General features: G+C 41.3%; 1 protein-coding gene across 1 annotated transcript; it reads left to right on the top strand.

Annotated features, from left to right (window-relative positions):
* Positions 1-1,323: 1,323 nt before the first annotated feature.
* On the top strand, positions 1,324-15,476 carry camkva (CaM kinase-like vesicle-associated a). The gene is made up of 11 exons (XM_019861104.1): positions 1,324-1,743; positions 10,439-10,565; positions 10,643-10,774; positions 12,098-12,172; positions 12,243-12,381; positions 12,473-12,593; positions 12,668-12,743; positions 13,478-13,614; positions 13,681-13,759; positions 14,327-14,414; positions 15,175-15,476. Exons 2-11 carry the CDS (start codon positions 10,471-10,473, stop codon positions 15,445-15,447), a joined length of 1,215 nt encoding a protein of 404 aa, XP_019716663.1. The 5' UTR covers positions 1,324-1,743; positions 10,439-10,470; the 3' UTR covers positions 15,448-15,476.
* The last annotated feature ends 1,581 nt before the right edge of the window (positions 15,477-17,057 follow it).

Below are 17,057 nucleotides of genomic sequence, written 5' to 3' on the forward strand. Positions count from 1 at the left end.
TCGTTAGGGTCACGACTGAGCTGGCGCCGATCCAGCCTGAGTTTTAAGCAGGAGCAGCAAGGCGTACACCCATGATTGATAGCCGGCAACTGATCACAAAACACAAAAACATTTTTTACATCACCAATCATGAACACGTCCACAAATTGACAGTTTTCAGTGATCTTAACGTGCACACTGAAAAAGGTATTTAATTATCAGTTGTACAAAAAAAAACACGCTAAACTGACACTTTTCCTCAAGAATAATCAAATAATATTAATGTTTTAGGTGAACACTTTGATCATGTGTACCCAATGGACATGTTTATAATAAGTAAATTCAAAGGGCTTGTTTTTCAGTGCACGTGTTTGCGAAGTGGTAGAAAGAGAAAAGCCACATAAGAATCGGCAGAACATGCAAAATCGAGATTCTAACCCAGAACCGCTACAAAAGCGAGTGAAATGATGTGCTACAGTTCAAATTTGATGATGGATATTAATCGGCAAGGGTAAATTAAATGAAATACAGTTTCCGAATATCGGAGGAAGTCCGAGTTAAAACCCCACACAGGAGGGCCTGGCCTCAGATTCCAACCCAGAACCTCTCAATGTCATGATTCTGCTTTTGTTTAGATTACATTTGGTTTTGTTTTCTCATGTGCGTTTTTTGCCTTCCTCCATAGGTTTTGTTTCCACTTGTTGTTGCCATCCTGGTCCCTTGTGTTAACCAAGCAGCTACCTCCAACCCTTTGTCTTATGCAAGTGTTCCTTATCTCATCACTTTGCTTGTATCTAGTTCCCTGGTTTCCGTCAGTCTGCGTTGTATTGTTGTTGCTGTTTTGGTTCTCTTACGTGGTGTGTTTTATTTCCTGGTGTTTTGTTGTTACTTTGAGTTTTGGTCTTTTCAGGACTTTTAAATTTAATTTTCCCAGAGTATCCCTGCTTGTGTTTTTTGTTTCAATACATTTTTTTCAGTACAACTTGCTTCTCCCACCTCCCCGCTTTTGGGTCTTCTTCCATGCCAAACCATGACATTGAACTGTGAGGCAGAGGCGCTCACCACTTCACCATGTTTCAAATCCGAAGCTCAATTTGATTTAAATTACCCTGGGCAATGAACATTTTCACACTGAATGTGGTGCTCTGCTTATAGCACTTATGACCACTCAATCGTAGGGCAGATATAGACAAACAACCAGTCAAATCCACACCTTTGAATAATTTAGTGTCTTCCAAGAACCTAACATGGATGTTTTGAGATGTGGGAGGAAGCCAAACCGAGAAAACCCACGCAAGCACGGGGAATACAGTTTCAGAATGGGGGAGGAAGCCGGACTTACAACGCCACAAAGGAGGACCTGAGCCGAGATCGAACACAGAATCTCTTGCTTGTGATGCAGACGTGTTGACCACTGCCGCACTGTGCTGCTAATCTGAAACTCGACTCCGTCGTAAACCAAGGACCGCTCGTAACTTGTTTTCATTCATGACGATGAAGCGAGGACGAATGTTGCGCCTCTGACGCACGAGGCGGTCGTGCGTCCTGCGCGCGCTCACCACCCCCTCCTCCATCCCTCACAGCGGCTCTGCTCCACGTGCGCGCTCCCGCGAGCAAGCTGACCTGTTGGAAATGTTGCGAGGAGCCTGCTAAATCCGAGCGCTCCCCACGACGTCGAGTGGAAAAAAGTGGACTCGTGCCGGGAAATAAGGAAAACGAGAGAGGATTGAATACTTCTTACGTAACCGATTCACTTCTTTGAAGGTAAGTGGGCATCTTTTCTACACATCGACTCTTCCCTGCCATATGAGAGATTTTCAAACATTGACATTTAAAGATCTGCATCTTCTTGTGTAATGCCGGGAATATCGTTTTCATTTTGTACAAAAGTACAAATAGGGCTCATTTACTGACTTACTTTGCCCATCGGGCTTCATTTCTCGCCCGAGACTTTGCCCCAAACTCCACACGGAGGCAAGCTGCTTCTCGGCTTAACGTGTTCACAGTATCGCAGTGTCCGTGCCTCCGCGATATTGTCATAACTAGTCATAGTTTCGCACCCGAAAAGTCATCGTGCACCCCGCGAAGCTGCACAATGAGGGATGAAGAGAGAGAGATAGAGAGAGAGAGAGAGAGAGAGAGAGAGAGAGAGAGAGAGAGAGAGTGTGTGTAAACCATTGCAGGTTGAAGGGAGCTGGGCAGGATTTTGGCATGACTGCATTGAGCATCAATAAAAAAAATAAAATAAAAAAAAATGCATTTACATTATGAAATAAATAGGTATATCTTACATCATGATCAGCACGATTAGTGGTTAATATGGATGGAACAATATCCAAATGTCATGACACGATATCACCATATGAACCTCATAATACGATAATTATGACAATATGATGGGGAGGGTGGCAGTATAAAATAGCTTACAATACTGTATAAAAATGTACAATATTGTAAAAGAAGAGCTTGTATATTGAAAAAAAAGCACAATGTTGTATTTTTTTGCATAACAGCAGTGACAAAGAAATAGGCTGAGTCAGTCGTTATTGTTCCTAGCTGGAGCTCATAAGAGGGAGCACATCGCCCCAATTTGGGCTTCCCTTCACATGCTCCCAATATATTTTAGAGTTCATGTTAAGATTCTTCTTCTATTCATTTTCAAAGCTTTAAATGGCCTTGCCTCACTTTATCTCTCTGAGGTCTTCCACCTGGAGGCACCTCCCCAGGTGCCAAAGACGAAGCGAATGTTCAGAGAGGCTTGAGCCTTTTCCGTTGCCGGTCTTCGTTTCTGACTTTCAGTTAAATGTTAGGCAAGCCTCCTCTCTGCCTATTTTGAAAACTCGTTTGAAGGCACATCTTTATTCTTTGTCTTTCGACTCAACATGAGACCAACACTGTTCTATTGTTTTCTGGTTTCTCCTCTATCTGTGTTAGTATCACTAATTTGTGTTTTAATTTACTATTTTCCCTTTCTTTTGTAGTTGTTTAGTTTATGTTCACCGTTTTGTTAAGTGCTTGTTACAACTGCAGCTGATGTGAAATGTGCTATGTCAATAAACTTTTGGGTTGGATTGAATTGTATTGTATTGCATGTCTTCCTGTTCACTCAGGGGCCCCAAACAATGCGCTGTTTGGCTGAAGCAGGCATAAATGAGTTTTTTTTTGAAGGAAATGTGGTGCTTTTATCATCGAAACATGACAATGATGATATTGTGGCAAATTTAATATCGCAATATCAACGTTCTCATTACATCTCTACTGGTTATCTTATCTGCCGCATGGTTCTGAGTTTCTGGGTTCCAATCTCAAATTTTCAAGTTCGTAGGTAGGTGCGTTCAAGACTCGAAATTGTCTTTAGGTGTGAATTTGACTGGTTGTCTATATGTCCTGTCATTGACTGGCAACCAATCCGGAGTGTACCCTACATCTTTCCCCAAAAGTTAGATCCGGATCACCCACGGCCCTGAGGATAAGCACTATGGCAAACAGAAGGAGTGTCATGTGATTGATTAGTGTGCCAGTCCAGGGTGGACTGCGCTTCTCTCACCAAAAGTTGAGTGGGAAAGTCTCCCATGACCCGCCAACAATTGTTAACAAGCATGATACTGTATAAAAATGACTGGATGGATTTTTTTTTTTCTGTGATTGATTGGTGACCAGTCAAAGGTGAAAACCACTTCTTTTGTCAAACATTGGCTGGAATAGGCTCTAACTCACCCATGGCCCAACCAGGGCTACAGGACAAATACTATAAAATGGATGAATGGGTGACTGAATGTGGCTCATTTGTGTTTACATTACTGCTTCTGCATTTGGCATCACCACAGGCAAAACAGACTTCCGCAGTACAATGTGTATGGACTGCTGGCCTCATCTCGCAAAATTCAGCATGGACATTCAACATCAGTCAATGAGTGTAAAGTTCCCAAGCCTCCTCATTGTTTTGCCGTTATGTAAAAGCTCACGTCGTAGAGCCGCAGTTTTCAGCCCCATCAAGCAGCAGCGATCGGCACGATGCTGGATTGACAGCAGCGCAGCCCCATACTGTAGCATGCGGTTACCATGGCAACTAAACAACATCAGAGAGATCAGATGAGCCTGTGACGACAGAAAGAGGACATGAATGGTCGTCAGAAGGGTCGATTCACTTCCTCATCCGCGTTTTCGTTGATGTGTAAAACCGATATCTCCTTTTCTTTCTCATACGCTCACAGAGGGTATGTTAGTTGTCACAATTGACGTTTAAATGATAAATGAAAGCTAAATGAAGCACATTCTTCACCTTCTGGCTCAAACGCGGGACCATCTGTCTCGTATCATCAAGCCTTTGAAGAGGCGCCACGCTGGCAAAATTCGCTTCTCTGGCGTGCTGCCATGCAACCATCAAACATGACCATACAATACAACATCATGATATGTTTTTAAAGTGCACACATAAGTGTAAATGTATTGGGGGATAAAATATACAAACTATTTCAACTTGGATTCTTCTTCTCCTTTCGGCACATCCCTATTCAGGGGTCGCCACAGCGAGTCAGTAATTTCCATCCGCCCCTGTAAACCGTCCTACCAACTCGCATGGTCGTCTTGGCAAAAGTTTTACGCCGGATGCCATTCCTGACGCAACCCTCCCCATTTCTCCGGGCTTGGGACCGGCACTGGGGAACAGTGCACCCCCAGGGGAGGGCACTGCCCCCCAGCGGCTGGGTTAACTATTTCAACTTGGATTATGTAGGCATAATTAATGAAGGGTCTTGTTAATGTTTACTCAAAATTTACTCCTCACTCCGCCCCTTTACTGATGGGCCACCACCAAGTCGAGCACCCATACGCACAGTTATGCTACGTTTAGGCCAAACGTGAAATATAGCAACTTGTCTTGCGTGTTTGTTCACGGGGGTGACTACACTGGGAGCCACCTCGGAAAGTCACAAGGGGCGTCATGGTGGTCGACTGGATAACACGTCTGCCACACAGTGCAGAGGTCCATGGTTCGAATCCGGGCTTCCTGTGTGGAGGTTGCTTGTTCTCCCTGTGCCTACATTGGTTTTCTCCGGGTGTTCTGGTTTCATCCCACATTCCAAAAACATGCACGGTAGGTTAACGGAGCACACCAAATTGTGCCAAGGTGTGACAGTGAGTCTGCGTGGTTGTTTGTCTCTGTGTGCCCTGCGATTGGCTGGCAAACATTTTAGCGTGTACCCCGCCTACTGCCGGAAGACAGCTGGGATAGGCTCCAGCACGGTCGTGACCCTCGTGAGGATAACTGGCTCAGATAATGGATGGAATGGATGGTTATAATTGTATTTCTGTTTGTGTGGACCTGAACCTTTCCTTTTGCTTGAACATATATTTTTTGGCCTTCCTGTTTATCCATGTGTGACAAACTGTATTTTTTTTTTTTTATTTTATTTTTTTTTTAATGAGTGTTTTTTTTTTTAAATGTTTTTAGCGTGAAACTCGAGCGTCTTTGCGTAGTCTGCCAATAATGTCGGTCCCCTGTCGAATTAAATGTTGTGAATTGTGGGTAATACTTTTTTCAAAGGTTAGTCAAGAGTAGCCGATGCGGTAAAGATGCTTCCTGACACCTTTCCTGAGCATTTCTAGAATTCGAATTATCCTCTTCTCTAAGTACTTCCGGTCATCTTAATTGGATAGGATAGGAAAGGAAATTTCCAAGGCAAAAAGGAAAATTCGAAGAGGCCCTGGGATTGCTTAAGGCGGACAGGCGCAGGGGCTCTTCTTCTCAGGAATAAAAAAAAAAGAGTTTAAATATCAGGAAACAATCTGGTGATCAGTGGTTGTGTTGGCTGCTTAATGCTATCTTGGTTGACGGTTCAACAGTTATAAACAATTCAGTCCACTCAAAAGTAACTCTGACTTCCTTTCTCCCAATTCGCCAAGGGTGCTCCTTTTTTGTCTCCATCCCTGTCGGTAATGGAAGCTGGCCAAGTCGTATACAACTCTGGGTCCCACAGACTGCAATGATATTGTCCCACATTGTTTTTATTTCACGATGCTCTATGTGTGTGTCTTATTTAAGCATTATTTTGCTGTGTGTGCTTGTACTACTTATATACAGGTATGTGCCGTAGTAAGTACATTATCAACGCCAAAATATTCACTGAAGCCGACCGATCATGGCGAAATAACAAAAATTTTGCTTTCAATGTGCCACCTGGCTTGTAACTGCGCCTGATCACATGAACTGCATTGATTATATGGAGATGAGTCTGCAGAAATGCTGTGCATGCATCCGATCCGACTGTAGTGTTAGAATGCGCTTTGTTCTCAGCACAAAAATAGCGCCCTTAAATTTGGCTGCTTCTGGGGAAATGACTTTGTCATTCCCCCTCAAGGGTTTCCACAATCGCAAAGTGAATTCCGAAGTATTAATGAAGAGCTCTTTATTCAGATCGTCCCCAAAAGACACAGATAAAGACGTCTTGAGTCAGCATTACATGCTCTCTGTTGTCCTCTTTATCAAGGAGAACTGCCTTTATCTGCGAGGTGGGTGAGAAAGCCTTTGGTGCTAGCCTGGTAGTGTAGGGACTGATGATTAATCACTATATACAGTACATATAATTGGGCAAGCACATTATGTTGAATTCAAGAGATTTTCCTAGCGCTTAACATTTAGGCTCATGAGTGAGCAGGAGCCCATTTGGAGAGAGAACAACAACTTCACTTTTTTTTTTCATATACATAGGTGGTGATGTTGGAGGTAATGTTGACTAAACGATGAGGCCATTGATATTTTTTTTCAGTCAGTGACTAGCCGTGGGCCTCCAAACAAACCCACTCAGTCACTCTCCTTGTCGACCTCAGTTGCACAGGCTCCACCCCCGACTTGATCATCCGATCACACTTCAGTACCTTCAATCCTAGGACGGTCGGGGATGAGAATTAAACCCCAAACCTCAGAACTGTGAAGCAGACTTGTTTAACACTCAGCTATGATCTTGCAGTCGCAATGGTTGTACAGTACTGTATGTCTCTATATGTGCGACCAGTCCAGGATATTGTCTTCCTTTTGCCCAAAGTCAGCTGCGATACACTCCAAAAAAGAGATCCTTTGAATTAATTTCATTCTGGGTTGCACATGTTTAAAATGTGGTAAACCAATGTAATTTTCTTGTGTTTTGTCCGAAAATAAACACATGATAAGTGTTAGTTTAAAACATTTTAATCATGTGCAAACAAAAATCAAGTACTGTACACTGAAAAAAATGGTATGTGCAATTTACTCAATTTTGTTTCGTCAAGTGGTTGCACAAAACAAAATCATCTGAATCCAGACATGTTTTATGGAGCTGGAGTATATATATATCTCTCAGGATCCAAATGTTTTTTTGTGCAACCACCCGATAAAATAAAGTTGACTTGTTTCAACAAAAACTCAAAAAAGCAAGATAATCTGCATTCAAAAATGGATGGATGGATGACAGCGTATCACTGTTAATAACTAAAGCACATGGTGATGAAAATAAACACAATAATTAGAACAGATGGATGAATTTAGGGGGTAGACACAAAACCTTAATGGTGGCGCTGGGTGTGATATTTTCAGAAGAAAGCATGTGACTCAGACAACCCTTCAGACTAAAGGCAAACAAAAAAGACAACTTGCATTATTTGGGGCAAATTCGGAGGCTTCGTGTTTTGAGTAGCTCTTTCCTACTCATGCCCACTGCAAGGAAAGCTTTTCTTTACTTGGGCATATATGTGGAACACAAACGGCCCCGTCAACCTGTCTCGGGTGGCGTTGGAAGTCAAGGAGACTTTACTCCCTTCAGCTACTCCGGGCTCATGCTCAACTGCACTTTATTCTCAGCCTTGATTTGCGTGCGCCTGGTGCGCTTTTAATTGGTGCTGCATAAACATGAACAACCTTTGAGGCATTGGCAGCCACAGACTACTGCCAAAATAGAGCTCAGGGTGGGCAACAAAACTGAACACCATCCCGCTGTCCTGTTACTGATGCTAATGGGACTTGTGCGAAAACAATATAATACTAACACTGCGGTTTCGTTGATTTCAGTTTTCATACAAAAGGGGATGTTTTTTTACATTGTTTTATCCCCACTAAATGGACTGCATGCCTTGGTTTGAAAAAGAAAATGGAACTTTCATTTTTTCTTGTGGTTCCCAAATTTGTCATCGTCTTCAGTACCATGATAATTTCTCAGGATCTTTTTTTTAGAGGTATCCAACCATCGGGCCTTTGCTGACATCATTTGCAAGGGGAGGAAAAAATTCTCAAATTAGACCAACCGACAAAGTACAAACTGAAATCGCTGGTCACAAGGAGCCAGGAAAAAACACTGCATAAAACAAAAAGCGCTTGTAAAGGCAAGGACAAGAGAACACCGAGTACACACAAACAAAATATCACAAGTCGAAATAACGCCAAACTGAAGATCAAGATCAATAAAAAGGAATAATGAAAATACTTGCAATGTTCTATGACAAAACGAGGGCGACTATGAAAGATATCGAGACCTTGTTTTGAGCCTCGAGCACAGCAAATGTCCACTGCAGTGCTGCCACGATAACACTAACACTTTCACTCTGGAACACTGTTGTTGAGTTTCTATTTATACACTAGTTATTCAATTAACAACAATTATAATTGCAAACATACTGAGGAAAATAAATGTCTCATCTTTTGCAAAATATAGGATAAGGCATATCAGCAGGGACATCAGTCTCAGTAATGAGCCCCCTTGCGGACCCTCCGATGACTCTCAACCTGCTTGTACGCAATAAATAGTATTAAAGCAAGTTTCTCGCATTTTAATCCTATGATTTATTTCTTTATTTTCAGAAGAAAAATAATATATGACGGAGCTTTTACAGCCATGAGCAATCTTTTGCTTTTTGGTGGGGTCTCGACAGAGGCTCCAGACAGCAGCGAGCGCAGTCGGATTTCTCTTTTGACTCCCACTCTTTTCTGCTGGCTGCTGTTCCTACCGCCGTGCCTGCCAAGAAAGCGCCTGTTTACCATAAAAGCATACAATATTTAGATTGGCGTGGTGGACTGGATTGTTTTCTGAGAGCGGAGTAAAACATGGACCCACAATTAGTTTTTAACGTCGTACACTTGACGGCTACAATATTGGGTACACATGCATTGTTTAATCAACGCATCTCTGGTAATATTGCTTAAAAACTGAACACTATCTTTTTTTGTTGTCATATATGTGGCCAAGGTGTGCGTAGGTACCGTGGCCAGCGCTGGTCTTGAGCGTGGCCAGCTCCTTTTTAAAATGCTTTGTCGCAAGTAATGATCTGCCATTCAGATACACTCTATGCTAAATGCAAAAAACAAAGGTCTCAAGTCAAGAAAGAAAGAAAGAGGGTCGAGTGAAGAAAATTCTTGCATATTAAAGTCGAAAGAAGAAGAATGATACTGGTGTTGTATAGAACTAAAAGAAATGAGCCTAGCCTGGCTTCTTTTGGACATTTGTATTCTTTTATCCATCTATCTTTCCATTTCGAACACCGCTGCTTATCCTCAACAAGGTCGCGGGGTTGCTGGATCTGATGCCAACTGACTTTGTGCAAAAGGTGCATTTACACCCTGAACTGTTCGCAAATCAGTCACAGGGCTCATATAGAGACAAACAATCATTCACACCCACATCTACACCATCACTGAGTGGGAAACCGATCCCACGCTACTCGCACACAAGTCAGGCAAGTGTACCACTACTCCTTCAGTGACGAGTCTGGAACGTGTTCCTCAAAACTCACTCAGTAGCGTTCTTGCCGTTTCCAGACATTTCAGAGGAAGTCACTCCTTTCACCAGTTTCATCGATCAACACAAAATTAGGCAGACTTGTCTATCATAAAATTATAAAATGACTCACAAAATATTTCAAGGATCCATGCCCAAAACTGAAGAAGAACTCGGTTGTTTTGGTTTGAAGCAGGCATTTTGGGCGTATTCCAGGGCTGGGATCAACTCTTACCAGGGAATTCTTCAAAATGAGCTCTATAATTCCATCCATCCATCCATTTTCTGAACCGCTTTATCCTCACAAGGGTCGCAGGGGGTGCTGGAGCCTATCCCAGCTGTCTTCGGGCAGTAGGCAGGGGACGCCCTGAACCAGTTGCGAGCCAATCACAGGGCACACAGAGACGAACAACCATCCGTGCTCACACTCATACCTAGGGAAAATTTAGAGTGTTCAATCAGCCTGTCATGCATGCTTTTGGAATGTGGGAGGAAACTGGAGTACCCGAAGAAAACCGACACAGCTCTATAATTGGAGCAGGTATCCTATTCAGATGGTTGATGCTTTTTTTTTCAATCTCCAGTACCGAGTGTTAGTGGAGAATGGCGCCAAAATTTGACGATCTTTTTGATGGATCAATTAACCATCAAAAAGATGCGAGGGCCCCTTCGTCGCTGCTTGCCCCTTCCATTTTCCTTGTTCTTGTTTTTGTGTTCAGCAAGTGATTCCCTGGCTAGGGCAGGAGCTGCCATGCCATTTGGTTGTCTGACGCTCGGGGAGAAGAAGGATTACAACAATCCCGCTGAAGTCACCGACAAGTATGATCTGGGACAAGTCGTTAAGTCGTAAGTCAGGCCGATGAAGAGAATAATCGAGAATGTTGCTCCAAAAAATAATAGGAACTCCTTTTTTTCCTTTGCAGAGAGGAGTTTTGCGAGATGTTCCGAGCTAAGGATAGGAACACCCTGAAAATGTACACCTGCAAAAAGTTCAACAAAAAGGACGGCAGGAACGTGAGGAAAGCGGCCAAGAATGAAATCATGATCCTCAAGATGTAAGTGGAGCTCAGCGACAAGGATCACATTCAGCCCTTTTTCCAAATACTGGCTGACTTGACTGAGATTTTATACAATACTTTGTTGAGGTCATTAACCCCAAGTCTCTCTCCACTGAGTAGCGCCTTTTGTGAAATAAACATTTTTCCTCAGTGTTGCTAAGTGACAGTTGGAGTGTGAAACAATGACTGTACTTCGCATAAAGCAAAAGTAAAGTCACATACGGTGTGACAAAATAATTGTGCTTAAAATGCTTCTACTGCCCCCAAGTGGGCAAAATAATCTAAAATGAAGACATTTTCCCAAGAATAACTGTTGGATAACTTTTGTACTGTACGTCATACCTGTCACAACTTTCAGGAATGAGGGCCAGTTATCCATCAATTACAGAATTGCAGCAGAATGTTCAATTTCTATATCATTTGTTCTCACTCGGGTCAAACGCTGGAACGAGCGCAGGGGCGCATAAGCATCTATTCACACTGACATTCACGCTTTTTGACAACTTAGAGTCTTAACCTAATATGCATGTATATGGAACGTGGGAGGAAGCCAGAGTACAGGAAGAAACCTTAGAACTGTGAGGCGGACGTGCTAGTCGACGAGTCGACAGCCTGGATACAATTTTGTGAGAGTTAAAAAGAACATCCATTGTTATTTTCCCTGTACAATAAAGTCATTCTGTTCGAGTCCATTAAAACATGTTGCATGATGTCATGCTTTTCCCTTCTACGGTTGCGTATTGGAGTTTATGATGAGGCATGTTCGATACCACTTTTTTACGTAACGATACCAGTACGAGTACTCAACTCTTGAGTGCTGACCGATACCGATATACCAAGTAACTGATAACACGAATACTTTTGACACATCAGATTTCTATTAAACTAAGAAGTTGGAAAAACGGGGCTGGTCGATACAGCTGAAAAAGTGATCGCAATGAACGTATTTCATATCAGCATATTTTACAAAATATGGATTCTTTTTTTTTTAACCTATTAAAATAAGAACAAAGATGAAATGGCCAAAAGATTCAATATAATAAAATACACACATCCAGAGGAGAAATACTCTTCATATTACAAAATATAAGTACATAAAAGTACAAAAAGCTCGGCAACATGTAAGTATAGTACGAACTATGAATAAGTAAAAGCGTACTGCATTCAACAGGACTTATTATTAATGACCTAAATAATAACAGTCCACATTTCAAAATCATTGAAAGCAGGTAAATGTGATAAGTGCTGCATATGCATGAAATATAATGGAGAAAGTCATCACATCACTCACTTCTTTTATTCCACTTTTCCTCTTCACAGGATAAAACATCATAATATCCTCCAGCTGGTTGACGCTTTTGAAACAAAGAAGGAATACTTTATTTTTCTGGAACTGTAAGTAGTCATGTTGACCTTGTGAAAACGCCACAAGATGCCTTTTCATCATTACGTTTCTAATCTGCAGAGCAACAGGCAGGGAGGTATTTGACTGGATTTTAGATCAGGGCTACTATTCGGAGAGGGACACCAGCAACGTGATGAGGCAGGTGCTGGAGGCAGTAGCATATTTGCACTCTCTGAATATCGTCCACAGAAATCTGAAGGTATGGTGCTTTGCTGACACCCAGTGATGAGTAGGAGCACTTCACAACATGAACTCAAGTCTATTCACAAATACTTGTTCTCCTCACACAGCTGGAGAACCTAGTGTACTTCAACCGCTTGAAACATTCCAAAATCGTTATCAGTGACTTCCAGCTCGCAAAACTGGAAAACAGACTTATTAAGGATCCATGCGGGACTCCGGAGTATCTTGGTGGGTCAAGTTTGACATGCTGAACGTCATACTAGAACTATGGAAAACTAAGAGTGCTTCTTTCTTATTTTGAGCTCCTGAGGTTGTCGGAAGGCAGAGATATGGAAGACCTGTGGATTGCTGGGCAATAGGAGTCATTATGTACATACTGTAAGTACAGCTGATCGGAGATTGGAGAAAGAAATTGGTCACGAGAAATGTGGTCAGGTTTATTCTTCCGGTATTGGCTTTGTATGACATGGAAAGGCTATATGTGGCATAACAATCAGACACTCGTCAAGTAAAAAACAAGAAGTCAAAGCTACATGTGGCTTAACAATCACATATTCATCAAGACAAAATAAAAATTCTGTTATCCATCCATCCATTCGCTATCGCTTATCGGGTCGCGGGGACAAAAGCTTCAGCAGGGAAGCCCAGACTTCCCTCTCCCTGGCCACTTCTTCCAGCTCTTCCCGAGCAATCCCAAGGTGTTGCCAGGCCAGCCGGGAGACGTAGACTCTCCAGCGTGTCCTAAGTCGTCCCCTGCGCCTCAAGCCGGTGGAATATGCCCAGAACACCTCACCAGAGAGTCCAAGAGGCATCTTAATCAGATGCCCGAGCCACCTCATCTGGCTCCTCTCGACCTGGATGACCGAGCTTCTCGCCTTATCTCTAAGGGAGAGCTCGGACACCCTGCGGAGCAAACTCATTTCAGCCGCTCATATGCAGGATCTGGTTCTTTTCTGAGAGGCATTAATCTACTCACTACAACACTCGGAGTTTAAAACACTGCGAAAGTGATTCTCCTCTCATAAATCAATTAATCGTTCATTAATTTCCCCCAGTGGTCAATTAAGAAAAGTGATTGACCCTAACTGTTATGATTTTTGCTGATCCAATAGCTTGTCCGGGAATCCTCCATTTTACGATGACACCGACGAAGATGACCCTGACAGTCGAGACAAAAACCTCTTCCTCAAGATTTTGTCGGGAGACTACGAATTTGACTCGCCATACTGGGATGACATTTCCGATTCTGGTAATCAACTCCACTCTTGTTTGTGTTGTCGAGCAGTCAGTAGTTCACCGTTGGTTGTCTTTTCAGCCAAAACTTTAGTGGCGTCTTTGATGGAGGTGGACCAAGACCAGCGACTGACTGCACAGGAGGCTATCGCCCATGAATGGTACGAGATCAATAAAACAGTATTTTATTTAACTTTTTCAGGGACAGCGGTTACTACAGTGGACATCTTATCATGTTATCAGGTTACAGCGTGCATGAAAGGGTTAAAAATGAGAAATGAACACGCCATGCTTTTATGAACAGCACAGGGTTTCAAAATTTCTACGCGGTGATACATACAATTCATTCATTCATTTTCCGATCCGCTTTATCCTCACAATGGTCGCGGGGGGGTGCTACTTCGCGGTTCGTTTATCGCGGGTTCAGTGCATTGCGGATTTTTTTCAAACATATAAAAAAATAAAATAAAATAAAAATATATATTTTTTATTTTTTTAATATACATGGAGTACAGTACTGTACTATATCCTAGAGAAGTAAATATTTGAACAGATTTAACATCTGTGGATGAAAATTCCCCTTAACACACCCGCACCTTTGGATCTCGCTATTTCATTTAAAGATTGACTTTGATCAAAATAGAGAAAAAATGCTCACATTATCACCCCGATTGTCATGTGTTCCATATTTGTGTGTACCCCGCTTAAACTGTGTTGTCTTTGCACAGGATTTCTGGGAATGCTGCTTCAGATAAGAACATCAAAGATGGCGTTTGTGCGCAAATAGAAAAGAACTTTGCAAAAGCCAAATGGAAGGTATAAATTGTTATATTTTCGGGCTGTCGGTGGATTTCTGTTCTGAATGTACAAGAAGAGTATTCTTAAAGTTTTTTAAACTCTTGTTAACATGGCAGTGGGAAAATATGTTTACTTTCTGAAAATATTCAAAACAATTCAGTACTGTGCCTTTTAATCCAGAAAGTTATTTAGTCTATATGCAACCCCATATGTACAACCCTATTCAGTATTATGAAGTTGAAAAGTGTCATTGATTTGTCTTGTCATGTAAATGTGCACAGATATATTCTGGAATTACAATTCATGTTGGACGTTGAGGAAGCAGTTCAAGTCAAATTTATTTTTCAAGTAAAGAGTCAAAGAAAAGCAAAGGACAGAATGGAAAATGAAATTGACATCCTTGGGCTGAAGAAAGTAACGCACTTGAGAATAAAAGGCCAGCATGAATGATTCCAACAGATAAAATTGAAAATTGAGGCTTAAATTTGATTTAACAATGCAACATCCACGTGTTCCAAGCACTGCAGCCGAGAGAAACATGACAAAATAAAGAGAAAAGAGCTTCGGGAATAGATTCATACAATTTAATGGAACAAATATTAGATTGAGTTTGTAAATGTAGGTGTTTCTGACGGTATTTGTTGAATATATTTTTGGGGACATTTTTGTTTGGTGGTGTGCCGTGAAATTTTTCCAATGTAAAATATATACTTTAGTTCAGTGAAGGCAGAGATACACTGATTTCGACATCCATCTCCATGTGTTTGGTTACTCACAGAAAGCTGTCAGAGTTACCACTCTCATGAAGAGGCTCCGGGCATCCGAGCAGGGGGATTCCGGAGCTTCCGGAACCGATGCCGGAGCACCCTCAGGCACTGCTGCTGCTCCAGTAGCAGCAGGCGGTGGCCTTGGCCTTGCCGCCAGCCTAAAGGCAGCTCTTAGTGCAAACGCTCCCGACACACAGACTTCCGCCACGCCCACGGAGCCTCAGCTGAGCACAGCCACAGCCGAGGAGAAGCCGGAGGAACGGTGCAATGGTGATGTTCTCTAAAATAAAAAAGGAGCGGGAATTAACATACACAAAGAAGATTCATGATGACTAACAAGCACATTAGCAGTACAATCACGATGGTTGGCATAACCTTGTGGTGTTTATGTTGTCCAACTATTCCCCGATTTCTCCTGTAATGCATTTCATCAATTTTGCCTTCTGTACTGATTGTTCTGTAGTATTTGCCACTCTCTTGTTACTTTGTGTGCAGGTCCCTTTAAAAAAATATATACATGTAGTTCCAAGTAGCTCCACTTTTGTGCCCCCTTTTCCCTTCTGACTAACTGTACAAATGTGAAGTGTAATTTAGTGAAATCAATTTCATGTTAGAAACAGATTGTATGTATATGTAAATAGTGTGTATTTGTTTCAATCCAATGGCTAGTGGTAAACTTCAGATTAGAATTCATGCCGAGGAGATTTTAGTTTAAAAAAGAAAAACACCTTATCTAAATGAATATGTAAGAAACCTAATGCAAACAATCGTAAGATTGTTAGAATTTGTCATACATTTCTCAACCCTCCTGTTAAATTGTGGGCCAAATTGAACTATTTAAAAACAAAGACACGAAAAAACAAAACAAAAAAAACAGCTAAGTAGTTTTTCCTGTATGCAAATTTTGATGACCTAAATGTAATCATCATAAAGTGCAGCTCGGAATAGTTCATTTCACTTAATAGGAGGATGAGTCAGTGATTAGTTATAAACAATATTGATTGTATTTTGTTTTATAATTTTTGGATAATTGAACATGCTGCAGGTCAAAGTGACGCCATGTGAAAGCATGGCATTCACTCGCCTGAGTTACTCTTCGTTTGCAACAACATAACAGGAGGGTTTAAACGTTCTCATCTTTTTATTTATCACACTCAAAATGATCCTTCTCAAAAGCTATGGAGTGGAATTACAATCAGACACCTGCCTATGTGCCTACCTAGCTCTCTAGGCTGGAACACGGGATATTAAATTATGTGTCGTTAAATACAATTAGTAGAATAACAAATATAGTAAGACAGTAAATTCAATTTCTACTACAATTACGAATGTCAAATTGACATTCCCCTAGTCACTTGTGTCTGAGATATTTCAATGAGAGATATTTCATAACTTTCACACTCAAAAAACTTTTAATCACAGTCGAATGACAACAAGAAAGCTTTTTTCCCCCTTTTTGTTTAAGTGCCTTAATATTCTTTGCAGTAATGAAATGTTTCAAAAGAAACAGCTCAATTAAAATGACCTATTTATTATTTCTTTGAAATGTTTTTAGCTGCTGCACTTACTCTTCTTTTTTAGAGTCACTTAGGCCGCTTTACAAATATTGTATTCCCTCCTTTTTACCAATGTTATTGAGGTCAACTTGAGAAGAAAAAAAATATTACACCATAAATGAACGTCTTAATCTTACGTGAATAATGTAGATTTTTTTTAAATTAAAAATCATGCAGTTTGATCAATTATAATTTTCCTGAGACTGAAGTCATAATTTTACACGAGTAGTCGTACATTTTTGAAAAATAAGTCGTATACAGTATTCTAGAGAGAAAAAGTTTTACTTTTTATTAACATTAAGGTTGTAATTTTACGAGAATATAGTCCTATTTTTTCA

Source organism: Hippocampus comes, unplaced genomic scaffold (genome assembly GCF_001891065.2).
Source record: "Hippocampus comes isolate QL1 unplaced genomic scaffold, H_comes_QL1_v1.1 scaffold40, whole genome shotgun sequence".
NCBI classification, from domain to species: Eukaryota; Metazoa; Chordata; class Actinopteri; order Syngnathiformes; family Syngnathidae; genus Hippocampus; species Hippocampus comes.